The sequence below is a fragment of the Cnephaeus nilssonii genome (assembly GCF_951640355.1).
Source record: "Cnephaeus nilssonii genome assembly, chromosome: X".
Lineage (NCBI taxonomy): Eukaryota > Metazoa > Chordata > Mammalia > Chiroptera > Vespertilionidae > Cnephaeus > Cnephaeus nilssonii.
In genome coordinates, this window is record NC_137071.1 from 124,921,787 (window position 1) to 124,948,075 (window position 26,289).

The 26,289-nt window shown below is 53.2% G+C and overlaps 2 protein-coding genes across 8 annotated transcripts in view; one reads left to right on the forward strand and one right to left on the reverse strand.

Moving 5' to 3' along the window:
- The window catches only part of LOC307095655 (uncharacterized protein), a gene marked incomplete at its 3' end in the record, with an annotated part of 46,854 nt that overhangs the window by 9,499 nt on the left and 11,066 nt on the right, over positions 1-26,289 (forward strand). For 2 of the 7 annotated variants that reach the window (XM_079765057.1, XM_079765059.1), the window contains exons 2-5: positions 1,100-1,549; positions 2,353-2,531; positions 3,249-3,419; positions 7,274-7,446. In XM_079765057.1, coding sequence (XP_079621183.1) covers positions 3,406-3,419; positions 7,274-7,446 — 187 coding nt within the window. In that variant the 5' untranslated portion in view covers positions 1,100-1,549; positions 2,353-2,531; positions 3,249-3,405. The other 5 variants (XM_079765058.1, XR_013813213.1, XR_013813214.1 and 2 more) reach the window with 5 other exon arrangements.
- Positions 12,758-26,289, reverse strand: part of LOC307095656 (uncharacterized protein) — a 53,708-nt gene continuing 40,176 nt past the window's right edge. Inside the window, exon 8 of the mRNA XM_079765061.1 lies at positions 12,758-18,462. Within this exon, the coding sequence (XP_079621187.1) occupies positions 18,456-18,462 (7 nt within the window). The 3' untranslated portion in view covers positions 12,758-18,455. The remainder of the gene's footprint in view (positions 18,463-26,289) is intronic.

Genomic DNA, 26,289 nt, shown 5'->3' on the forward strand with positions numbered 1-26,289 from the left:
GGGATGTGGGATTGGAACGTGCGGGTTCACCATGGGTCTTTGTGTGCGCCATTATGAATGGGACCCACATGCAGGGAAATGTTCCCTGCTCCCTGCCACTGAGTGGCATTCCCCCTAGGACAGTGGTTGGCAAACTGCGGCTCGCGAGCCACATGCGGCTCTTTGGCCCCTTGACTGTGGCTCTACCACAAAATACCACAGCCTGGGCGAGTCTATGTTGAAGAAGTGGCGTTAGAAGAAGTTTAAGTTTAAAAAATTTGGCTCTCAAAAGAAATTTCAATCGTTGTCCTGTTGATGTTTGGCTCTGTTGACTAACGAGTTTGCCGACCACTGACCTAGACTCTCAATTCCAATAATTAGAGGCTGCTGTTGTTCCTTGTGATTAAGCCCCTATCCCAGTGGTCGGCAAACTCATTAGTCAACAGAGCGGCAATTTGGGGCTCTCCAGCCGCATGTGGCTTGCGAGCCGCAGTTTGCCGACCACTGCCCTAGGAGTAGTTCTGATATGGATAACTTCCTCCTGGGACCCAATGAAGCTACGAGTTAAAGGAAGCGAACTTTAGAACTGAGATTTCTTCACCCATACTGGCTGGATCTTGGTCAGGCCTGCGACCACCACATTGAAGTCCCAGAGCAGCAGATCCAGTTTATCTAGAGGAGCAGATTGGGGAGGGAGGGGGCGAGGGGCCAGAGGACAGGGCCCGGCACTGTTGGCGGCCCTGCAGCAGCAGCAGCCTTGGATCCCCTGGGAAGAGCCGAAGGAAGAGAGGCCTGCTGTGCAGGGAGAGCTGGAGCAGACAGCGTGCCCACAGGAGGGCCCTGCGGGTGGGTGCTGGCGCCCTGGCCTCAGGCTCCGGGCCATGCCTTGTTGCCTGGAGCCCCGGTGGGTGGGTGCAGGGGAACAGCGGCTTCCTGCCCGCTGCAACGGAGCCAGCACGTCACTGAGGTACTAAGCGTCGGGATTTGGGCAGCATGCATTTTATGTCAGGAGGCATGAATGATTAACTCTACCCCTGCCCCTGAACCTGATCCTAACGAGGAAGTGACCCTGCTCGGCTGAAGTGAAGTTGAATTCTGCCTTCTGTCCGTGTGCTTTCAGGTGGGCCCAGAGCCGTGCTGTGCACACACATCCGGTCTGCAGACAGAAGTGGCTTGAGGACAGGTACGTTCATTAGATCCCGAAGCTCTGATCGCAGCAGCGAGCGTGGGGCCCCCGGGCCCGGCCGGCTGGTCTCCCGGCCCCGGGGGAGACGGTCATGCAGCAGGGCTTGGCCCTCCTGAAGCAACAGGCTGCCTTCAGCCCGGCCATCTGGGGGGTGGCGAGCCGGGCCAACGTGGCTTTTCACTGTCATGGATTCTTTCCTAGGGGTACACAGTGTGCCCCACGCTGCCGTTTGTCAGCTGACTTCCTCCGTCCCCACAGGCCCATCCTGCAGCAAGATTCCCGTCCGGGGGGCTGAGGTGGGAGGGCAGGCTACGGAGAAGGCGGGGCCCGTGCCCAGCTGGCAGAGCTCAGAAAGGGATGGCCTCGCTCGGGCAGCCACGTCAGGTCAGTCCTGCCGACCGCATCACCGTGTGCCCTCGTGCAGGTTGCCATCTCCCCGTGCCCCGCCCTGCATGCTCGGCTGGCCGTGGGCAGGGGAGGGGGCGGAATGGCAGAGCCAGTCCCTGCCCTGGGCAGTGAGCCTTTTCTCAGGGAGAGAGATGTGACACCCCGTCGGTGGCGGAGAGCGCCTCGTGGGCGCTGTGAGGCTTGGAGGGCAGGAGACGCGCGGGCTGGAAGGACCAGGGTTGAGGGAGGTGGCATGGGGCTGGCGGAGGGTGGCGCTCCCGGCTGGCCTTTCTGCATGGGGGCGCACAGGGAAGGGGCAGCAGGGGTAACGGGGGGTCAGCGGACACCCCCTTCTGTCCACACCTAGAGGCCTTGTCCGCACACCCACGGGTGGGGCACAGCAGGAGACCCGGGGCCACCTGTGAGACGGCGGACGGTCCCAATGACAGACGGAGGCCAGAGGCCAGGGATGTGCAGACACGCCCGCGTGTCAAGTGCTAGGCCAGACCTCAGAGGCACCAGGAGGCAGGGAAACGCGGGGGGAGAGCGGGGTGACGTCACACATGAGCCAGTGTTTTCAAGTGCCCAGAAATGGTCGATCTGGAGGCGGAGATTAGAGGGCAGCGGGCCGGGCCGGAGGTGGTCAGGGAGGCGGACTGCGCCCAGGAGCACGGATCTCTGTGGGGCGGGGGAAGTTCTGCAGCCGGAGCGAGGTGAGGGGGGCACAGCCCTCACATGGCCCACGAGTCCCTGCACTGCACACTAACTAACTGTCAGTCACCCCCCCCCCCCCCCCAAAGGTGGTTACAGATGCGCTGCGCATGTCCCCGCCACGGAGGCCGAGGGGAGCCATTGCTTTCAGGACAACAAGGACCCCCTGCCTCCTCCGTGTCCTGTGTTCTGGTCCACACCCCTGCTCCTGCAGTGCCCTCGATGCCCCACCAGGGGGCGGCGCTGTCCAGAGCCTGGAGGAGAGCTGGTGAGTGTGCAGCCTGCCCGTGACCCCGTGTGTGGCTGCGTGTCCCTGCGCAGGCGCCCTGCAGGGGACGTAATGGTCAGCCCACAGTTCCAGCCCAGGGCGGCTCCCATCCTCCACCCCGCGTCTGAAAGTCCACTCCGGGCTTTCCTAGTCTTCACGCCTCCCGCGGGCCCGGCTTCCGTTTCCCTGGCAACCACCGGGCTGTAGCTTCAGCCTTGGTCACAGGAAGGCGCACAGAGCGGGGAGCTTCACCGAGCTGGCGATGGGCAGCAGAGCCGGCACCAAACCACAGAACCGCAATGCCTTCCCGCCAGCCGGCCTTCTCCCTGCTCCGCCCGCCTGGTGTGGGGCAGCCAGGGCAGGGCCTGGCATAGCACCCTCCTCAGTCCCAGCAGTTGTTCCGTGTGCGAGTGTGGGGTAAAGTCAGCGTGCATGGACAGCTCTCAGAAGTCAGGACACACCACACCCAGGTAGCCAGCGTGGCTGCAACGTCAGGGTCGGATTTGAAACCAGGACAGGGGAGGCGCTGGGCGCTTCGGCTTCCCCACCACAGCGGTGCCTCCCCTGCCCGGAGCCTCTGTTTGTAACACGTTAAACAATAAAGAAAATTACTGACCGTATATAGCTCAAAAATAAATAAATAAAAGGCCAGGTGCTGCCCCCCCACCCCCCACGCCCCGAGGCTGAGCCAGTAGGGCTGGGATGTGGCCCCTGCAGGAGCATTAGTGGCCCCTCTCCCGTGGAAGCCCAGATTGCTGCTGTGGAGACAGAGCCATCCTTCCCGAGGAAGCCTCGGCCTGGAAATGGAGACTCTTCCTTCCGAAGAAAGTGGTGCTCCTCATGACCTGGTTCGCTGGCCCACTGCTCCCTCGGCATGACGCCGTCCAGGTAAATGTGTGCTAAAGCCGGCATTGTACTGTGGTGCTGACCAAAACTGTGAGGTTACAACCTTGCATTCGCTAAGCAAACGTACAGGCAGTCCTCGGGTTAAGTGGGACTCAACCTGCGTCGTTCCGTGGTTACGTCGGCATCTCGCATCTTATCAAATAAATGGGGAATGTGCTAATTGACCCTCATGCCATCGCAAACAGGGCGGTGCCCGCAGCCAATAAGGAGGGAATATGCTAATTGACTACCCTGCCCTCAAGGATGGGGGTGCCCACAACCAATAAGGAGGGAATATGCTAATTGCTGACCCACCCTCAAAGATCGTGGCAGCCACAGCCAATGAGGATGGCATATTCTAATTGACTGCCACGCCCTCAGAGATGGCAGCCACAGCCACAATATGGCAGCGCCCAGCCCCCACAGCCCCACCGGCGTGCCAGGTGCACTGCTCCACACGCCTACCTCCGGAGTCCCCCAGTCCCCTCAGCCCCCCAGCCTCCTAGGGCCTCCCAAGGCACAGGCAAGGCTCAGATGGCGGCTGCCCAGCTTCCCAGGGCCGGCCGAGGCTTGCGCTGCCGGCAGTGGCAGCAGCAGAGGTGTGATGGGGGGTCGCCTCCCGCCCCTGATGTCTCCCAGACTGTGAGAGGGGGCAGGCCGGGCTGAGGGACCCCACACACACACACAGTGCGTGAATTTCCATGCACTGGGCCTCTATTTATTAAAAAAAGAAAGTTCCATCATTTCGACATATGTACATATGTGCTTTATGGTTTTTATTATTTATTTGCCACCAGTAAAGGTCAGGAATTACCTTTCTATTAATTTTTTTACTGTTTCACCTCATTACTGCTGTGTCTGTGCTCCACGTGAGTGACGTAGGTGCTTATGTAGGTGGGTTCCGACTTACGGCGACAATCGTGTTACCTCACGCCGTAGGAGCGGATCTCCGACGTAGCCCGAGGATGTAATGTACTGCGTTTTATTCCCTGTCACCATCCCTTCAGCTTAGTTGCTTTAACAGTTTGTGAGACCGTGTACAGAGGACGTCCTGGGGCGGAGCACAGGGGTTCTGTGGGAATGACCGACCACAAGCTGAGGTTTTGCCCGTCCATGCGGCAGGACCAGCTGGCAGGCTTCTCCTGACATCGCCGAGTGGCACTGTCACGTTTTATTGTCCTTATGTCTTCACGTTCATGCGTGCTCTCCGGGACAGATCAAATAGGTCAGACGATGGTGCTGAAAACGGAAGGTGAGCCAAGCCTGTTCCAGGCACAGCCATGGACACTTCCGCGGCACACCGTCTCCTCCAGCCGCGGTGGGCACTGCTGCTGCGTCCTGACCCCTGGAGGTCAAACAGTGTCTGAGTTCTTGTAGAAGGTGAGCGTCTCAGTGTGTCGGGAACGCTACAGGTGCAGGTTCTCCTTGGACTTCCTGTAGGGCCCGGCCAGACCAGGACAGAGTCCCATCCGAGACTGGGAAGAGGGAGCCCTCGCGGGGGCATTTGCACACCCCTGTGGGAACATGAGGACCCTGGTTTAGCCGTTTCCAGAGCAGGGCCGGGGGAGGCCTGGGGTAGTGGGTCACACCTGGCGGCGATCCTAGGACTGTGGTTTAAGGACACGGGTACATGGCAGTGCCGCCCGTGAGACAGGGAACATCGGTTTGGGGCCACCTGTTGAATGGCAGGGCTTGGGCGACATCTGAGAGCAGATGCCCACACGTCTCGGTCCCGCGGAGATGGCTCAGGTAGGCTTGGTGATGCAACAGGCCGTCGGCACTCGAGGGGGTAAGGATGAAAACAAATCGGGGTGGGGGGAGGATGATGAGAAAGGAGAGCGCTGTGATGATGGAAAGTGTCGACTGTGTCCAAGGCAGCATTGGGTACGTTGTTTGGCGACATGGAGCGCCTGGGAGAAATTAGCAAGGGCAGACTCCCTGGTGGGGGACGCCGAGGAGGATCGAGAGATGAGCAAACAAACGGCTCCTGGAGTCTACACTCCCAAGAAGCTTGGCTTCAGGGAACCAAGACGTGGGCCTTAGAGGCAGAGGTGGGTGCATTGAGGGGATGCGCTTTGAGGGTGTGTCCCCCATAACAAGAGGCGAGATCACAGGATGCAGGTACCAGGGCCCTGAGGACCCTGAGGCCGGTGCATGGGTGACAGTGGCAAGGAGACACTGGATGTGCCTCGGGGGGATGTGTTAAGGTGAGGATGCACAGCAGGGGTTTCATGCAGCACTGGGTCTGCTGGAAGACACCCAAGCTCACTCCTGCTCCCGGTCTTACCGCTGTGGCCCATGGAGCTCTGTGGGGGGAGTTACAGCAGCTTCTGAGTGAAAAGGCTGCCATCAGTGGCATCAGGGAGAACAAGCCTGTGTTAACGCAGAAAGGGGAAAGAACTGGACAGTTTGGGCAAAGGTGCATAAGAGGGAAGGTGAGTTATACTGGAGGTCCACACAGCCGTCCTGTGATGAGGGCAGGGGGTCAAGGGCTTGGGGGTGGGGTGATGGCAGGAGCTGGCGTCATGGGCACTGAATGGCCACCAAATTCAGACTAAAGGTCTTCTCAAAGACATTCCTTGTTTCAGGACCATAGAGGCCCAGGGAGCCAGGAGAGCTAGGACAGGGTTGCCCTGTCTGAGTCCTGGACGACGCGGATGATTTAAAGCGTCTGTCAATCTAAGGCCTGTGCATGAGACCGGCCTCGGTCTCTCCTACCTGCTGGTGATGAGGCTGTGCTCTAGGGTCCCTGAGACGAGGAACCGAGGGGCTGGGCCCCGGGGCAGCAGAGAAGAGCTCCCTGTGAGTCTGGTCCCTGCGGAGGTGGGGTGCCATCTCCTCACAGACCTCCACAGCGGGCATGGTGGGTGGTCAGAAGTGCAGAGAGAAACAAGACTCGAGTCTGCAGTATCTGACTGAGGCCACAGGTCCCAGGCCACCATGAGGTAACTGAGGCAGCTGCTCTCGGGTGAGGGGCAGGGTCCAGTCCCTGAGATGTCTGCCATGCGACCTGGCCACAGCCGGGCACCCTGAGAACTCAAGGTCTCTGTGCTGGAGCCCGTGTGTTTCCAAGGCTCCTTCACCCCGTTTGGGAGGGGAGGGCGGGTAGGAAGAGCTGGGACAGCAAAGGATGAGGACGGGATGGGGCGGGCCACGACTGAACATGGAAGAACCAAGCCCTTCCTACAAATGGGCCCTTTCAGCCACCAGGTAGAGACTACAGGACCCCAGTGGCTTCTTTGGGACTCGTCCCTGGTTTCCACCTGAGAGACTCTATGGCCTCAGACCCCTTCTGTCCCCTTAAGAAGAAGGGGGTAGAGGGAATGGTTTTCTGAGCTGCAAGAACCGAAGGAGGGGAAGGGAGTGTAATGCTTCCCAAGTCACATGGTCCCGTGGACAGGAAGCCTGCTGCAGTGCACACAGTTTCTGACATTTACTCGGTGGTTGTGCATGATTCCGTGGGCTCTCCTCTGTGAAAAACACACTCCGGGGGGTGGGGGGCACTGGGGTTTCCCAGAAGTGGAGCCCTGAGACCTGCCTGTCACTAGGAGGGTTTGGTGGCTGCTCTCCCTGGACAAAAGGCAGGGCCTGAGCTCAGGGCCGGGTGTGTAGGACACGGGGGCAGGGTCCCCCTTGAAGAATAGATTCTCCGAGGACAGCGGGCTGGGCAGGACGTCCTGGGAGATGCTCTGGGTCTGTCCGCAGCTCTGGCGATACATCCCCGTGTCTGCTTCTGCGGCCGTACTCCCGTGGGCCTCAGCTCAGAGAGGACACGGGCACGATTCACCCTCCGAGAAGTGAGGAGGAAAACAGCGCCTTCTCCTCACAAGAGGGCTGACTGTCTGCACCTTCCCCAGGCTCCCTTCTCTGGCTCCGGACACCGGCTTCTGCAGCCCAGCTCCAGGACGCCGCCTTGAAGTGATGCCCGTGCGGTTCAAGGAGAAGGAGCCCAGCGTGGCCTGTGGAGGCCGGGACGGCTGCAGGAGACCCCGCTGCCCTCGGTGGCACCCCTCATCAGCTCCTGCCCTCGGTGAGTCTGTGCGGGCCTGTCCTCTTGCTGTGATCGGTTTTAGGGATCCGTTTATGGCAGGCTAAACGCTGTCCTGGTCAAAGGCAGGAGGAGGCAAGGCCCCCGGTCTCGTCTCTCAGGGACCGACTGGACGGTGGGCACAGGGGCAGCCCGTGGGGCAGGCGTGCTGACATCCCAGATTCCCAGGTGCTGGGCTGAGGGCACCGGCACTTTGGTCTATGTATGCGGGCAGACTGTGCTGGTCTTCATCGCAGGCCCGCCTTCTGAACGGGGATGTGAGGGGAGAAAAGGACCCTGCCCTGGCTTCTAACCTGCTAGCTGAGCTGAGACGCAACATGCGCGTGGTCCGTGTGTACAGATGCTCAGTGACCCACTGAGAATGCTCGCTCTCAGAGCTCCACCCCACATCTCCGTTCCTTCCCATGGGGAAGGGGCCTGTGTGCTTGTGAGTCTGTGATGATGCGGGAAGGGGAACTAGGATGCACCGCTGTGCCTCACAGTGCCCCACGGGGTCTCTGTGGGGAGGACACCTCTTTCCATTTACTTTTCCCTGACAGCTTACATTCAGTGTCACTTTGTATTAGTATCAGGTGTGCCGCCTAGCAGCATGGTCGGCAAACTGCGGCTCACGAGCCACATGCGGCTCTTTGGCCCCTTGAGTGTGGCTCTTCCACAAAATACCACGGCCTGGGAGAGTCTATTTTGAAGAAGTGGCGTTAGAAGAAGTTTAAGTTTAAAAAATTTGACTCTCCAAAGAAATTTCAATCGTTGTACTGTTGATATTTGGCTCTGTCGACTAATGAGTTTGCCGACCACTGGCCTAGGGGTTAGACAATCATATACTTGACAAAGTGTTCTCCCGAATTCCCAGCACCTTCCTGGCACCACACACACTTTTTACAACATTATGAACTATAATCCCTGTGCTGTACAGTATAGCCCCATGACTGTGTTTGTACTTCTCAGTCCCTTCCCTTCTTCACCCAGTCCCACCCCCCCGCCTCTCCTTGGCAGCCATCCGTCTTGTTCTCTGTGTCTGTGAGTCTGTTTCTGTTTTGCTTTTCCATGTGTGTTGTGCTTTTGATTCCGTATGTGAGTGCAGTCCAAGGCAGTTGTCTTTCTCTGACTGACTTATTTCTCTGAGCACAACACCTTCAAGGTCCATTTACGTGGAGCCTGTCTGTGCGTCTTGACTCACCCCCTTGTCTGAGCTGTGTTACTTCCCCCGTCTCTGCTTCTGTGGGCCGTACTCCTGGGACCGCAATGGACACTCCCTTCTGGGGCTTGTCTTTCATGTTGACTGAAGATTTCACATGCTCTGCTCAGTCAGTGGGCATACTGTGCAATGTCTGCCTTGTCCCAGACAATGTGAGCACCGTGGGCACATAACCCCTCCCCTCAAAAATACTAAACACAACAGAGGGACAAAGAATGCAGTGGTCACATGTGACCAATATGACCGACTGATGAGTTTGCTGAGGTGAGTATGGAAACGTGATTGTGGGTCAGAAAATATGAAAATTAGTGGTGGCCTTGAGTAGACCGGTTGCAGTGGAGTGATGGGCAAAATAAGTCGTATTGAAGGGGGTGGAGGAGCAAACGGTCTCAGGAGAAGTTGAAGCAGTTTGGCTTTGAAATGAATAGCTGCAACATGACATGTGGGACAGAGGTTGGGCTCCCCCATTTGTTGTGGGACGGTCCTGGGAACAAAGAGCGGGTGACACTTTAGGAGACGACTCATAAGCGCAAGAGCAAAGTCCCTGAGCAGGTGTGAGGCATGGTCCCCGAGCACAGGTGGGCTGGCTGCACTCCGGAGCTGTATGCTCAGGGGAAGCGGACAGAGTCACAGAACAAACAGGTCCATGGACTTTGGGAAGCACGGAGAAGCTCGACCTCATTGCACCTGTGTGCGGCAGGCAGTCGAAGGGGAGGTCACTGGGATGGAGCAGGACTGCTAGTGAGGGAGGTGGTGGTGTAGGTAGAATGAGAGGGAAGTGAGAGGCAATGCCCGCTGGTTATGCAGTTCAGATAAACAGTTCAGTAAGGTTTAGATTTTTCTCATCAAAGCTCAGGTGCTCAGGTACAAGCAGGGCTGTGTCCCTATTGGGGCACAAAGGAGAGTGGGAAGGGCGGTGAAGGGAGCCAGAGAGCTGTTCTGGAGCAGAATATATACCTGGGGTGGGCTGGGTGAGAAGAGGCCTGGTGGAAGGCGGAGGAGGCTGTGGACTCTACACTGGAGGCACCAGGGAGGGTCAGGGCTGTCTAAGCGGATGCATCAGAGGAAGAGAGGGCGCTAGACCTCCAGGGGAAGGTGTGGAAGTGGTGAGAGGGGGGAAGGCTGGAAAAGGACATCATGGAGGGCCCTGAGCTTCCTGAACCCGGGCATGACCTTGGGCAGGGGATGCTCGGCTGGGCAGCGGGAGCACCTTCTGAAGGGCGGCGGGGCTCCGGGTTGTCTGCTGGGCTCCTGTGCCCCGAGGTCCCAGGGGGCTCCGAGGAGTGAGGTCTGAGCGGACTGAGAGCCCCAGGAGACCAGTGTGTTCACAAGCCGAGGCGAGGGGGAGGGCGCTGGCCGGGGACTGGTACCCGTCTGCTGGTGGGCAGAGCAGCGGCCAGGGCCGTCGGGCCACAGGCATATCAAAACGCCGGCCCCTGGCCTCAGCTGATAGTTGGGGCAGGATCCAGACCAAACCTCCAGCAGGTGCTGGCAGAGAAGCGGGCAGAAACCTCGCTGCGCACCAACGCGCATGCCCAGAACCCGCCAATGAGCGCGCAGGACCGGCTGTTCTGAGGTCATTCCCGTGCGCCGGTTCCACGGTCTCTCCGAGTTTAGGGTTCCGAGGGCCCCTTCCCCTAGTTTTCCCGCGTTCCCTCCATTACGCGATCCTCAGGGCCACCCGGTCAGCCTTCCTAGGCCCGGCCCCTCTGGCTCCACCAGCCACTGGGCGGAAAACACGGCTTTTCCCCCTCGAGATGGGCGCCCCGGTTTCTGCGGCCGGCAGAGGGCAGTGGAGGGCCGTGCACAGCCGGCCTGCCTCTCCCCCGCCCCTCGGGGTTGGAAAAAACACGGGAGCAGAGAAAAAAGGCCCCACAGCCCTTTCCACCGGCTGGCACTGTCTTCTGGCACCTGGAGGTCCAGGCAGCTCCTGGGGCACAGTTGTTCCTCAGTGGCCAGGGAGCAGTGTCCCTCCGTGAACAGAAACACAAATGGACTTTCTTCCTAAGTCCTTCCTCGGTTCCTTAGCAACTTCTATTCACGCTCCTCTGAAGGCCACAGTCACGGGCTTTCCCCAACTTTCTTTTTTAAGAAAAATATATTTTATTGATTGTTTACACAGAAGAAGGGAGAGGGATAGAGAGTTAGAAACATCGATCAGCTGCCTCCTGCACACCCCCCACTGGGGATGTGCCCACAACCAAGGTACATGCCCTTGACCGGAATCGAACCTGAGACCCTCCAGTCCGCAGGCCGACCCTCTATCCACTGAGCCAAACCGGTTGGTGCTCCCTAACTTTCTTTGGGTTTTATGGGCCTTTTTCAATATAGTGCTCAATAATGAGTCACTCAGACCTCACTAGGAAATGTTTAGGAAACATAATAAAAATAAAGTAATTCAAACGACAGTCCCATCACCCAATATTGACCATTAAGAGTGTTTTGTGACCAATTTCTTAGAGATTGTTCATCAAACACAAGGTGCATTTTAAATATAGTAAGGGTCATTTTGCATCAGGACTTCAACCTCCTCTTTTTAAACTCAGTTTTTTGTTGTTTTTTTTCGGAAAGTCATTTGTAGATTTTTAGTTATATTACTGAAAAAATAAGGGAGATATACTGCAAACTGTGGAAAGTGTGTGTAAATCTGAAGTTGAAGATGCAGTGAACTATGATCCAGAAGCAGTACAGTCTGTGTGTGAGAGTAGGGGCTGCAGTGCAGGTGGGCTGCACTCTTTTCCCTCAGCACCAGGAGCAGTACCAGCACTTAGTAGGTGCTCAGTAAATATTTTGAGACTACAGGCCCAGTGCACGAAATTCGTGTATGGGTAGGGTCCCTAGCAGTGGCTGGTGATCAGGGCAGATCAGGGCCTTCCAGCTGCCGGCCAGGGCCTCCTTTCCCTGGCTGCCGGCTTCTGGCCAGGACCTTCCTTCATTCCGCACTGCCCCCTGGGGGTTGACGCACGTCATAGCAAGCGATCAAACTCCTGGTCTCCTGGTCAGACTCCCAAGGGGACACTTTGCATATTAGCCTTTTATAAATAGAGACTAGGGGCCCGGTGCACGAAATTCGTGCACTGGGGGGGGGGGTCCCTCAGCCCAACCTGCCCCCTCTTACATACTGGGAGCCCTCAGGGGATGTCCTACTGATGGCTTAGGCCCGATCCCCATGGGAAGCGGGCCTAAGCCGCAGTCTGGCCTCCCTTTGTGGGAGGCAAGTGGGCTGGTCAGGGGAAGGCACCAGCCCCATCACCCCACTGCTGCAGCCACTGCCAGTTACCACAGCCACCAAGGTGTTTTCATCAACACGGACTCCAGTCCCTTCACCAAGAAAAAATGACAACTTTCTTTAGGCATTTTCAAGATGTGTCTTTCATAGGATATGCATTTCTTTCTTTCTTTCTTTCTTTCTTTCTTTCTTTCTTTCTTTCTTTCTTTCTTCCTTCCTTTCTTCCTTTCTTCCTTTCTTCCTTTCTTCCTTTCTTCCTTTCTTTTCTTTTCTTTTCTTTTCTTTTCTTTTCTTTTCTTTTCTTTTCTTTTCTTTTCTTTTCTTCTTTTCTTTTCTTTTCCTCACCTGAGGATATGTTTCCATTGACTTTTAGAGAATGTGGAAGAGAAAGGGAAAGACAGAGAGAAACATCAAAGTGAGAGGAACACTTTGATTGGTTGCCTCCTGCATGAGCCCTGATCTGGGCCCCGGCCAGGGAGGAGCCTGCAACCTAGGTACATGCCCTTGATCAGAATCTAACCCAGACCCTGCTGTCGGCAGGCCAAGGCATTATCCACTGAGTCAAACTGGCTAGGGCAGGATATGACATTTCTTAGCCCTCCAGCAGCGGACCTTCATTTTTTTCTCCAGAAGTGTGGTGGAAAAACCCTAGATCACCTTTTTGGACTCTTATTACCCAAGTTACTAAGAATATTACCAGTGGCATACAGGAAACTTAGCCAATGTGCAGTCAGAAAAGGTGTTTCCTCTATAGTTCACACCAGTCGCGGGCTGGGCCCTGCCCAGGCCTAAAGCCTCTGGCCGAAGCTTTAGGCCTGGGCAGGGGCCCTCCAGCTCCCTCTGATCGCGGGCTCTGCCCCTGCTCAGGCCGGTCCAGGCCAAAAGCCTCTTGGGCAGGAGCGGACCCCCAGCAACTTACCATCGATCACAGGGGGTCCGCTCCTGCCCAGGCCTTACCTCACAGTGACCTGGGTGCCAGGATGTTCCTGGGACACAGGCGCTGGGCGCCTATGTATGCAAATTAACCGCCAATTTTGGGTTAATTTGCATAGTCACTCTGATTGGCTATGGGCATAGCGAAGGTACGGTAGATTTACATGTTTGTCTATTATTAGGTAAGATGTTTCTACATTTTACTTTTTTTTAAAAAATATATTTTATTAATTTTTTACAGAGAGGAAGAGAGAGGGATAGTTAGAAACATCGATGAGAGAGAAACATCGATCAGCTGCCTCTTGCACACCCCCTACTGGGGATGTGCCTGCAACCAAGGTACATGCCCCTGACTGGAATCGAACCTGGGACCCTTGAGTCCGCAGGCCGACACTCTATCCACTGAGCCAAACCGGTTTCGGCTACATTTTACTTTTCTGGTCCTTTATATATATGTATATATATACACATATGTGTGTGTGTGTGTGTGTGTGTGTGTGTGTGTGTGTGTGTGTGTATTCCATCTTTTCCTAGTCTTGGGTTATAATATACAAAGAGTTTTCTACATTTGTTTTTATTAGACCTTTTCAAGGTCAGGATTTCTCTACGTCATTATCATTTCTTAACATCAGATTTGATTACCTTAGTCAGATTTGAAGACCATTTAGCTTGTTGGTGACAGACTCAAGACAGAACCCAAGTCTTTCTAGTTTCTAGGATCTTTCCTTCATTTCATAAAAACTTTACTGGGATTTAACAAGAAATAGCACAGAATAGTGTTAGTAGATATGGTACATCTCTCATTGTTGCTCCCTGCTTTCATCAGCTTTCAATACACTGGGAGTCTTTCCACAAGAACCCTGCACCACAGCATATTCACTTCGTAGAACTTTGATTCTACAACGCATCCTTAAGTGATTTGGTGCAGTGTTTAAAAACTAGTCACCCTAGCCGGCCACCTTAGAGGGTTGGTTTGGGTCATGTAATGAGTGTCAGGGTGCATAAAGAATACACTGAATTCTTATTTATGGGCCCAATGAATGACATGCTATTGCGATTGGGAACATGGTCACCTGACAGTGAGCAGTGTGTATGAGGCTAGCCCTGTGGTCGGCAAACTGCGGCTCGCGAGCCACATGCGGCTCTTTGGCCCCTTGAGTGTGGCTCTTCCGCAAACTACCACGGCCTGGGCGAGTCTATTTTGAAGAAGTGGTGTTAGAAGAAGTTTAAGTTTAAAAAATGTGGCTCTCAAAAGAAATTTCCATCGTTGTACTGTTGGTATTTGGCTCTGTTGACTGAGTTTGCCGACCACTGGGCCAGCCTGAGCTGACTGCAAAGGTCTCTCTCTCCCCAAGTCCTGCTAATGCTGCTTTGGCAGGAATCCCATATCTAAAAAAAGTCCCATATTTTTACCAAAGTTTCATTTTACAGACCAATGTACACAAATAATCTGAATGCATTTATACTGACAACTTCTTTCCCATAGAAGCGTCCTTACTTGGACATGCAGTTCTTCCCTAATATTTTCTTCCTGTAGGTCTCCTGGAGGGCCTTGGGGTGAGGCTCCAGAGAATGCCCCCCAAGTTCTGGTTCTACCAGCCTTCCCTAATGATTCTCACTAAGCCTCTCTGTTTTCTGGGCCTGCTGTTTCCACAGTTTTAAGAAGAGTCAAGCTACGTTACTGGTTGAAGAGGAGGGCGCATCTAGGAAAGGGTGTGGTGAGAGAGCCCCTGCTCCTAGTACAGAACCTCCTCTTTTTTCTTGTCTGTATTGGGACTCATTCCAGGAAAGGTTCAATTTACTTTGACAGAGTTTGATATCCTGTGGTCTACATGGTCTCTCAGATTTCCTCTGTGCTCAGTCCCGCAGACATGAAAGGGAGAATGGAGAGGAATGAAATTATAAATATGAATAGACTGGGCCATCCTCAGGAGTACCACACACTAAAAATAAATTCAGCCCTAGCTGGTTTGGCTCAGGGGATAGAGCGTCAGCCTGCGGATTGAAGGGTCTCAGGTTCCATTCCAGTCAAGGGCACATGCCGGGTTGTGGGCTCAATCCCCAGTAAGGGGCGTGCAGGAGGCAGCCGATCAAGGATTCTCTCTCATCACTGATGTTTCTATCTCTCTCTTCCTCTCCCTTCCTCTCTGAAATCAATAAAAATATATTTAAAAAATAAAAAATAAATAAACTCAAAGCTAAGGTCCCCAACACTGTCAAGTTACTATACCTGTTCTTTTTTTTTTCTAATATATTTTACTGATTTTTTACAGAGAGGAAGGGAAAGGGACAGTCAGAAACATCGATGAACCCTAGCCAGTTTGGCTCAGTGGATAGAGTGTCAGCCTGCGGACTGAAGGGTCCCGGGTTCGATTCCGGTCAAGGGCACATGCCCTGGTTGTGGGCTCGGTCCCCAGTGTGGAGCATCTCTCTCATCATTGATGTTTCTATCTCTCCCTCCCCCTTCTTCTCTGAAATCAATAAAAAATATATTTAAAAAAAAAGAAATATCGATGAGAGAGAAACATCAATCAGCTGCCTCCGGCACACACCCCACTGGGGATGTGCGTGCAACCAAGGTACATGCCCTTGACCGGAATCAAACCTGGGACCCTTCAGTCCATAGGCCGACGCTCTATCCACTGAGCCAAACTGGTTAGGGTGCTATACCTGTTCTTATAGTAATGAAAAGATTATCTGAAAGAGAAACTTCCATCTTTTTAAAGCGAATGTATTTTTGCCCTCTTATTCAAAAGACTAGACTGTACCTGTTATAAGTGCAATGACTGCAGAATTACTAAAAAATGAAACTATAGAAATTCCTTTTTTTTTTAGCTCATTGAGTCTTCTACAAAATATCTTTTCCAAAGAGCAAGTCATAATTTGTTCTATACTTGTTAACTAATGGCATGTGTGTTTGTATTATTTTGGCACCAACATCCTTTGTTTTCAATCTAAGAATGTAGGGAAATTCTTTTTTTTAAAATTTTTTTTATTGATTTCAGAGAGCTAGGGAGAGGGAGACAGAAACATCAATGATAAGAAGGAATCATTGATTGGCTGCCTCCTGCACGCCCCACACTGGGAATCGAGCCTGCAACCCGGGCATGTACCCTTGACCAGAATCGAAACCGGTACCCTTGACCAGAATTGAACCCGGGACCCTTCAGTCCACAGACTATCTACTGAGCCAAATTGGCTAGATCAGTGGTCGGCAAACTCAGTCAACAGAGCCAAATATCAACAGTACAATGATTGAAATTTCTTTTGAGAGACAAATTTTTAAAACTTAAACTATATAGGTAGGTACATTGTTATTAACTTAATTAGGGTACTCCTAAGCTGGCCTTTGCTAAAAACTCAAGGGGCCAAAGAGCCGCATGTGGCTTGTGAGCCGCAGTTTGCCGACCACTGGGCTAGAGCAAGAGAAGTTTTTGTACGCCTTGTTGTTTTTTACATTTTGAGGGTTATAGGAACTAAAAACAAAAGATGCAACAGGGAAGAGAAAAACAGTTTAAGGAGACAGGGCTTGAAGCAAGGAAAACTGGGATTTATTTTAATTAATCTACACTGTCTCCTCCTGGACAAGGGGAACTCATGGAAAATCTGAAGAGCTTTCATCAGTCTTTATTTCAGTCTTTATTGTTGAGAGTATTACTGAGGTCCTCCCTTTATTTCCCCATTGCCCCTCCCATTGGCCCTGCCCTCCCCAGGGCTTCACCATCCTATTATCTGTGTCCATGGACAATGTATACGGCATATAGATCAATGGAACAGAACAGAGAACCCAGAAATCAACCCAAGGTATTATGGTTAATTAATATTTGACAAAGAGGCAAGAGCATACAATGGAGTAAGACAATCTATTGAGCAATTGGTGTTGGGAAAAGTGGACAGGTCCAGGCAAAAAAAAAAAGAAAGAAAGAAAAACTAAATCAATTTACAACACACAAGAATAAACCCAAAATGCATAAAAGACTTAAATATAAATCGTGATACCATAAAAAATCCGAGCATAACACATAGGCAGCATAATATCAGACATCTCGAATAGCAAAAATTTCCCCCAAACATCCCTAGGGCAGGAGAAAAAGAACTCCCTCCCCCCGCCCCCTAGAGTAAAAGATAGGGATGCACTGCGCAATCTCTGAAAGAAAGCGCCATTTCTTGCAGAAAGATTGCCCTACCATTTTTTCTAAGAAGGAAGGGCGGGGGAAGTGGTGAGCGGCTCGGAAGCATGGAGCAACACTGCCACCTGCTGGCCAGAGAAACGGAACGGAAGCACACACACAATAAACATATCATTTCCACGACTTCCCCGCGCAGAGCCTGGGGATGCGGGGCTGAACACGAACCGGACTGCGGAAACGTCACAGACAGTCACAGCACTCGCCGAGGGGTTCCAGTGAGGCAGCCCCCACAATGCCCCTTTCCTAGTCCCGCCCTAGGAACCATAGAAACAAAGACAGGAAGTCCCTTGGCCCGAACAGGAAGCGCCTGAAGGCGCTGCGCACTGATTGGCCAGTTCTGCGCACGCGCAGGATGTACGGGTGAGGTCCTTGCCAGTCCTCCAGCCTGCATCTACCGGAGGTTTTCTTGTAGACAGTGTGGGAACCTCTGGGTGAAGATCCTGACCAGTGACGTCCAGATGCTGTGGCCCAACAACGGCAATCGCCCCCTCCCCCCCGCCACACGTGCAGGACAGTTAACCAGTCCCCTCGCCATCCTCCTCCTGCTCCCCCTGTCCGTAGCAATGACAGCTCTTCTGTGCCACAGGGTCAACCCTCACAGGAGACCATTGCCTCTCCCTGTCACCCTCATCCAACCTCCGTCACTACCTCACTCACCGGCACCCTCTTCCATTTCAATGGAGAAGACAGAAGCAATGAGGGTTGCTTCTCACAGGTTCCCAAATCCGGTCGACCAGGTTTTTGCCCTGACCGTCTCCGCTGCACCGGAGCGCACCTGCCCCTGACTGCAGCCAGCCCTCACCTGTGCGCAGGCCCCCAGGTCTTCCCCTGCTCAGGGACGGTGCTCCTGCACTTACCACCACTCCTCCCTCCTGGCTCTCACTGAGCGGGAAGGGAGAGGTAACCAAGGGGAATCCATGGAGCCTATACTTGGCTTCCAAGGAATCAGGTATTAGAAGCGAGGGCTGTTTGCTTTTCGGTACGTTAATTATTGTTCCCAAAACAAGAGAGCACACCCCAAGATGCAGGTAGCAGAAATCCCTAAGGATCCTGAGGGTACTGAGCACAAGACAGTGTTCCAGACTTGGCACGAAGCTCAGAGGAGGTGCTTTAAAGTGAGGGCGGATGATCAGGGGTTTCTAGGAGCACTGGGTCTACAAAGAGACGCGTCCTCACTCCTGCTCCCATTCTTCCTCCTGACCTGGGACCAAACCTCCAGTACACTCTGGCAGCGACCTCACTGGGTTCCTGCTCTCATGCCCCAAACCCGGAATTCTGAATGCAGCACGAGGTCCTGTTAGCAACTTACCTGATTCCCCTGGACTTCTAACTCCTGTTAATGTGGTTCTGAGAACTGCACTAGGGAAGTAGTCTGCTTGGGGCTTTTTGAGTACGTAGGTTCTTTCCAATTTACTGATATCTCTCATCTGCGCGTTTGACATCAGAAGCTGGGCAGGGGCGGAAGAGGGGGTAGTGGGGGGAGCGGGGCGGTCAGACCTGGCTGGGCATCTGTGGTTACAAGACAAACTTTAACTACAGTGTGCGGCCCTCAGTTTCTCTGGACAGTAGAGGGCAGTGGCGCATCGAGTTCCACACCAGGCCTCCGCTCCCCCGCCCTTTGTGCCGGAAAAAACTGGCTTGAGTCTTTTCCTGAATTGGCGGATACTTTCTCTGTCCCAGCAGCCTCACCTGCCTTAGCAACCACCTTCACTGAATTGCTACTTCTGGGGCTGCACACGTGAAAACTCCTCCTCCACACTCTGCAGCACTTTGCCTTCCAGATCGCCTTTTCTCACCCGCTGTGGCCTGGGTTCAGCAACATTCACTTCTGTTTCTCTGGAGCGGATCCTCATTGGCTTTCCCCAACTCACTTTGGGTTTTATGGGCCTTTATGCATATGCTAGAGGCCCAGTGCACGACACTCCTGCATGGAGGGGTGGGGGGACCCCTCAGCCCTGCCTGCGCCCTCTTGCAATCCGGACCCCTCCAGTAGGGTCCCTAGGCCTGGCCAGCTATCAGGGCCTATCAGGGCTTTCCTTCCCCAGGCTGCCAGCAGCTGGCCCCGCCCCTGCCGCTGCCACTGCTTGCCATCTGTGCAGCACTGCCCCCCACTCCCCCACCACCTGTAGCCTCCCTCTGTGGGCCACAGGCATGGGGTGCAATCGCTTGGTTGGCCTGAGCCTCCCTCTTCAGGGCGATCGCTGGCCAGCCTTGCACACCACAGCAGAGCTGACTGGCCAGCCTTGCACACCACAGCAGAGCTGAATGGCCAGCCTTGCACGCCACAGCAGAGCTGACTGGTGGCCTGGGCCTCGCTGTGAGGGGCAATGGTGAAGCGACGGCAGGGCCCTGACCAGTTGCATCGTACCCGCCTTGGCTGGCCTGGCGCCAGTGTGTGTCACGGTGTGGTCCTCGGGAAGGTGTTCCAGACGGTCATTCTGCTGTTCGGTCCTTTGGTAGGCTTGCACATTACGCTTTTATTATTATAGGTAATTCCATTATGGCAGTCACTCAAACCTCTCTGTAGAAAATTGGAGTGGGGAAGGATACAATGTAATAGTTATTCAGCCCACGGTCCCATCCTCCAATGTTCACCGTTAAGAGTGTTTTGTGATCACTTTCTTAGAGGTGGTTGCTCAAACACCAGGTGCGTTGTAAATAAAGTAAGGGTCATTCTGCATCAGGACTTCACCCTCCCCCTGGTAAACTCGGTATAGCTTTCGGAAAGTGGTCCTTTTAGTCATCTGCCTGAGAAATAAGGGGGGCCGGCTGCACACTGCGGAAAGTGTGTGTCAGTCTGAAGCGGAAGGGGCAGTGGCCGGTGATCCAGAAGCAGCACCGCCCGTGTGGGAGCAGGGGCTGCAGAGCAGGCGGGCCGCCCGCTGCCCTCAGCACCCGGGGCAGCACCAGCACTGGGCCGGCCGTGCTCAGGAAACACTGAGAGATGTTTTCAAACTTTACTTTCCTGGTCCGTTTCTTCATGTCTGTCTAACCCATCTTTCCCTAGTGCTTGATTATAACACCCAAAGAGTTTTCTACTTGGTGTTTGTTTCTTTCATTGGGCCCTTTGCACGTCAGCATTTTCCCATGTCATTCTCATTCCTTAAAGTCCCATTTCCTGACTTTGGCCAGGTAAGCTCCTGAGGCAGATGGTGGTGAAAAAGCACAGTGGTCCATGGAGGGTGGGAAGACAGGGGACTGTTGTCTCAAAGCCCATCCCACGTGACCCATCTCCCTGCAGGCAGAGGCTTTACAAGGAGAGAGAGGAAGGCAGAGCACAGACATCGAGGGCAGGGGTTGGAGAGCTGTACGTGGAGGCCAGCACAGTACTCGCCGATAAGCATCTTGAAACCTGTCAAGGGATGGTCTGGTGTGCGTCATGCCGGTCCTCATCCTGCAGGCTCTGGGGCTGAAGGTCAGCAATTCTCTGGGAACTGGGAGACTGGAGGCCACACTCTGTGTGTTTTCCAGTTGGTTCCCAGGGTTCTTAGACAAACATGCTGGTTATCTACCAGCCACGTTTACAGAAAGAATGTCCAAAGAATGGTGGGTGGGTTACAACTTCCTACGGCTACATTCCCAAGGGACTACCATGTGAAGAATTTCCTTTGCACCCGGAGGGAAAATAGTGGCGTGGGCATGTGAGGGATCATCTCGGTGGGATTTGTAAACTCCCGCCCCCACCGGACAGGATCAAGGGAGCAGTTGGCCCTTCCGTGGGCCAAGCCAGGTTGGGAGAAGTGGACTTCGGGCAGGCCTCCTGTGCCAAACCCAAGGGGCCTTTAGTGTGGACATGGGGGAACCAGTCTGGTCAGTGGAAGCTCCCTCTGTCCTGGGGGCCTTGTCATCACCTCGCTCTTTGGAGTCAAATCCCCTCTTTCCTGCCCCGCCCCAGCCCCTCCAACCCTTGCCCCTGCCATCTGCTCTGAAGACAGTTCTGTTCCCACGGCCGCCAGGTTCTTTCTTTGTCAATACGTGGCCTCTACGTGGGGAGTTTAAGATAACCTCCATGCTTGGGGACTTCTGAGTCGGAATGGGCGGGAGAACATTTAGGTAAGAGAAAGCTAGAGCCGCGATTGAGGGAGAAGATTCTAGGGGAGCACCTAGGGAGCTAATGCCACTAGTCCACCAGCACAGAAAACAGGTCCGTTGGGGGCCTGGGAAGGAGAAACCCCTCTGAAGTGAAACCCTCCTTTGGTTTGGGTCTTGCCTGAGTAGGGCGTTAGGCAGGGGAATGGATATTTCCATAAATTTCCGATATTTATATAAAATTATGTGATCACCACACAAAAGTCTAGGACCGATCTTTATCGTCTTGCCTTTTGGATGGCAGACACATTAACGGGCACGAAATGACATTTTATTGTGGTTTTGATTTGCATTGCCCTAATGGCTAGAGAGCTTGAGCATCTTTTCATGTACTTGTTGGCCTCTCCTATAGCTCTTTGGATAAATGTGTATTCAGGTCCTAAGCTGGCTTTTAAACCTGGGTTACTTGGAGTTTTGCTAATACTTCTTGAGCTCTTTCTATAGTCTGCACATTAATCCCTTGTCACATATGTGGTTTGCAGATTTTTTACCATGCCTTCGGTGGTCTTTAACTTGGTTGATGGTTTCTTTTGCAGTGGGCACTCTTTTCTTCGCCTCTTGAAAATACAGGCATGAGCAAAAACAGAGGAAAAATATAGCCCCGGTCTTTGGGAGGATTACAGGTCAGGGATTATTTCTGCGTCCTATCTCAACCTTTAAATATAATGTTTAACTCTTTTAAACTCTGTGTACTTTTTAGGAAGAGGAAATGAATTTTAAAGTGTTCAAACCTTTGCAAATGATTTTTGCAAAAGGTAACTAACATGAAAAACCTCAGTTGAATAAAAGACGTTGAGGCCAGCCAGTTTCGCTGGGTGGTTGAGGGTTGACCCTCAAGAGATCACAGTTCTTCACAGGTTGGATTCCAGGCAGGGCACTTGGCCTGGTTTCAAGCTAGATCACCAGTGGGGGGCACACAGGAGACAGCTGACCCTGAAGTTTCTCTCTCATTGATTTTTCTATCTATCCCTCTCCCATCCTCTCTATAAAAATCAATAGAAACATATTTTTATAAAAATGTTGACGTAACAATGCAATATGAATGACATGTTTACAAAGCACCTTAAAGTATGAAAAGTCTCTAAGAAAATTCATCAGAATATTATTAATGGTCATTGGTGGGTGATGGGACTGTGGTTTAGATTATTATATTTAATCAGTCCTCCAAATTTGGACAGTGAGGTTTGAGTGACTAATGTATCTGAAAAACATATTGATAAAGGGTCAAAACAACTTGGGGGAAACGATTGAAGCCCATTCAGAGAAGGAGAAATAAAAATAGCAGAACCAGGTGTCACAAACTTTTCACCAAAGATACCTCCTAAGGTAGCAAGTAGGCCTCAAGATCAGCCAGGCCAGGCAATCTGAGAAGCCAAGCTCCATTTTTTGCAGAAAACTGTGTCCTATGCTTTTCTCCGAGCCATTTTTTTTTAGCAGGACGGGCGGGGGAGAGGTGAGTAGCTGTGTTGCATGGAGCAACACTGCCCCCTACTGGCCAGAGAAACTGAACTCCGTCCATCACACCACAACACAGTCATTTCCGCGAATCGGGGATCTGCGGCTGAACAGGAGGGGGACCAGGGAAACATCCCAGAAGGAGTTGGGCTACGAAACATCATAAAAAGTCGCGGAACACTCGGAGAGTTTACAGCGAAAGGGCCCCAATAAAGCCATTTTCATAGTCCCGCCCTCGGAACCTAGCAACACTGGCAGGAAGTTCTGACGCCCGAGCAGGAAACGGCTGAAAGGGCTCTGCGCACTGATTGGCCAGTTCTGCACATGCGCACTGATGGGCCAGTTCTGCACATGCGCACGAGGTCCCGGTGAGGTCTGCCGGCCTGCAGCCTGCAGGTGCTGGAGATTGTCCTGTGCGCAGTGTTGGAACCTCGGGCTCAGGCGCCTGACCAGTGCTGTCGGTCCGGGTGCTGTGGTCCGCCTGCCGCGGCCGCCCCACCGCCACATGGGCAGGACCCTTACCAACCCCCTGGCCATCCTCTCCAGCTCCCCGCAGCCTAGCCGGGAAGGACCTCTTCCTGTGACAGGCCAGCCCTCCTGCCCGGGAATCAGTCCTCCTGCTCACCTCCAGGTCCAGGAGCCTGACCCGGTCAACCCGAGCACGCTCAAGGAGGGCTTACTGCTGCTCCCCATGTGGTGTCCACCTCCCCATAGTGTAGCCGTGCCCTGGACATCAGGAAACCCAGCGCCTCTCCGGGATGTCCCTTCCAGCTCCCCTCTGATCGCTTCCGAGCACCTGCCCTGGTAACCCAGCTTCTACCCTGACGCCTGTGCTCAGAGAGCCCTCACCCTTTCGGGGCGTCCGGTGTGGCTGCCACGCCCTCCTCGCCACCCACCCACTTGAAGGCTGTCTAAGCGGAGGCATCAGAGGAAGGGGGCTGGACTAGCGGGACACGGTTCTGAGGTGGAGGGAGAGGAGAATGCTAGAAAGGGATATGATGGAGTGGCGCGGGGTGCCTGAAGCCCAGGCATGGTCCTGGGCGGGGGAAGGGGGGCACACAGGATGGGAAGCGGAGAACATCCCTGAGGATGTCTGGGCTCTGTGTTGACCTGGTCTGGCTCATGGGCCCGAGGTCACCTGAATGGTTCCAGGTAGTGATGACCAAGGGAGAATTTCCGCAGGACTGGACCGGTCAAGACCACAGTGAGGGGCGGGTGGAGGGGGCGGGAGGAGGATGAAGAGGGCATTGGTACGGATGCCACCGGCGGGGCACTGGGGTGCCTGGGCAGTCAGGGGACCCGTCCCTGACAACACAGGTCCTATCCCTAAGCTGACAGGTTGCAGCCTAATCCTGGACAAACCCTCCAGTAGATGGGAAAGGGGAGCCCGGCTGGGACCGCCCTGGCCGTCTCTGCGCATGCCCGGAAGCAGCCCGTGGAGGCGGGGCAGCAGTCCTGGGACAGAGCTGCCCCGGTCGCCTGGGTCTCCAGGTCCCTGCAGATGTGGTTCGCTGAGAGGACGCAGGGAACCGGCCTTGCTGGGCCTTCGGGAGGGTTCTGTCCGCGTAGTGGTGCTGGTGTCCTCCCTGTGCACGTCCGCACCAGGCGGTCTCTGACCGGGTACTTGACGTCAGCACACAAGGATTCTCCCTGCAGTGCGCGCCTTCCGTTTCTCTGGACAGTAGGGGGCAGCAGTGCGTCGTGTTCCGAGCCAGGCCGCCTCTCCCCCGCCCTTCCTGCTTGAAAAAAACTGGCCGGTCCTTTCTGTAATTGGTGCAACTTTCTAGGCCTCAGCAGCTCCAGAGGCCCAAGCAGCCGCCCTCACTCTAGGGCTCCTTCAGGGGGCTCAGGGGTGAAACTTGTAATCTGCAGACTGGAACACTTTGCTTTTCAAATTGCCTTTCTTCTAAGCTGCTGCCTAGGTTGCTTAGCAACATTTATTCCTGCTTCTCATAAGGGGATCCTCATTGGCTTTCCCCAACTCATTTTGGGTTTTATGGGCCTCCGTGACTATATACTTCCCTTATGCCCTAAGGCTTATGGCAGTCACTCAAACCTCACTGTAGAAAATTCGGGGGGTAGATAAAATATAATAAACTATTTCAAATCACCGCCCCATTCTCCAATATTGACCATTAAGAGTGTTTTGTGATCAATTTTTTAGAGATTCTGCACCAAACACAAGGTGCACTTAAAATATACCAAGGGTCATTTTTGCATCAGGACTTCAACTTCTTCCTTTTAAGCTCAGTTATACCTTTTGGAAAGTCATTCTTTTTAGTTATCTGACTGAGAAATAAGGGAGACATACTGCAAACTGTGGAAAGTGTGTGTCAGTCTGAAGCTGAAGGTGCAGTGGCCTGTGATCCAGAAGCAGCACAGTCCGTGTGTGAGAGCAGGGGCTGCAGAGCAGGTGGGCTGCCCGCTGCCCTCAGCACCAGGAAGAGTACCAGCACTTAGCCCGTGCTCAGTAAATATTGTGAGTTGTTTTCAAAATTTGTACACAAATTTGTGTACAAAAATTTGTACACAGAATCTGTACACAAATTGTGTGTGTGTGTGTACATACATGTACACACACACGCACACACACGCACACGTATATATATATAAATTTCATCTTTTTCTAGTCCTTCAGTATAATATCCAAACAGTTTTCAACATGGTTTTAATGTTTGTTTTTTCTTTAGGCCCTTTTCAGCATTTCTCTACGTCATTAGCATTTCTTAACATCAGATTTTCTGACCTAGGCCAGGTCAGTGGACTAAGTGAAAACCATTTATAGATTGTTGTTTGCACACTCAGGACAGAGCCCAGGTCTTTCCAGTTTCAGCCCTGTTTCCTTCTGGTATAAAAAGTTCAAGCGAAATTTAAGTAAGAATGGCCTTGGTGGAGAGGATACATCTCTCATTGTTGCTCCCTGTTTTCATCAGCTGTCAACACGTTGGGAATCTTTCCAGAAGGATCCTGCCCTGGAGCATATTCAACTTGGTAGAACTTCAGTTCTGCAATGCACCTAAGATACTTTGGTCTAGTGTTTAAAAACCACAGTCACCCTAGCCGGCCACACTGGAGGGTTGGTTTGGGTCATGTAATGAGTGTCAGGGTGCATAAAGAAGAAAACACTTGCCCTAACTGGTTTGGCTCAGTGGATAGAGCGTCGGCCTGCGGACTGAAAGGTCCCAGGTTCGATTCCGGTCAGGGGCATGTACCTTGGTTGCGGGCACATCCCCAGTGGGAGGTGTGCAAGAGGCAGCTGGTTGATGTTTCTCTCCCATCAATGTTTCTAACTCTCTATCCCTCTCCCTTCCTCTCTATAAAAAATCAATAAAATATATTTTTTTTTAAAAAAGAAGAAGAAGAAAACACTGCCCATGAACTAAAGGGCCCAATGAATGACTTGCTTTGGGATTGGGAACATGGTCACCTGACAGTGAATAGTGTGTTTGAAGCCAGCCTGATCTGACTGCAAAGGTCTTTCTCTCCCCAAGTCCTGCTAATGCTTCTGATGCTGCTTTGGAAGGCCTCCCATAACTGAAAAATGTCCCACATTTCTTACCAAAAAGTTTCATTTTAAAGAGTAGTATGCACACATAACTGAACTCATTTATACTGACAACTTCTTTCCCAAAGAGGCTACTTTCCCCCCCCCCCTTCTTTTTCTACGTGAAATGGGGGCTACTTTTGATTGGACATGCATTTTTCTTTCTGTAGGTCTTCTGGGAGGGCCT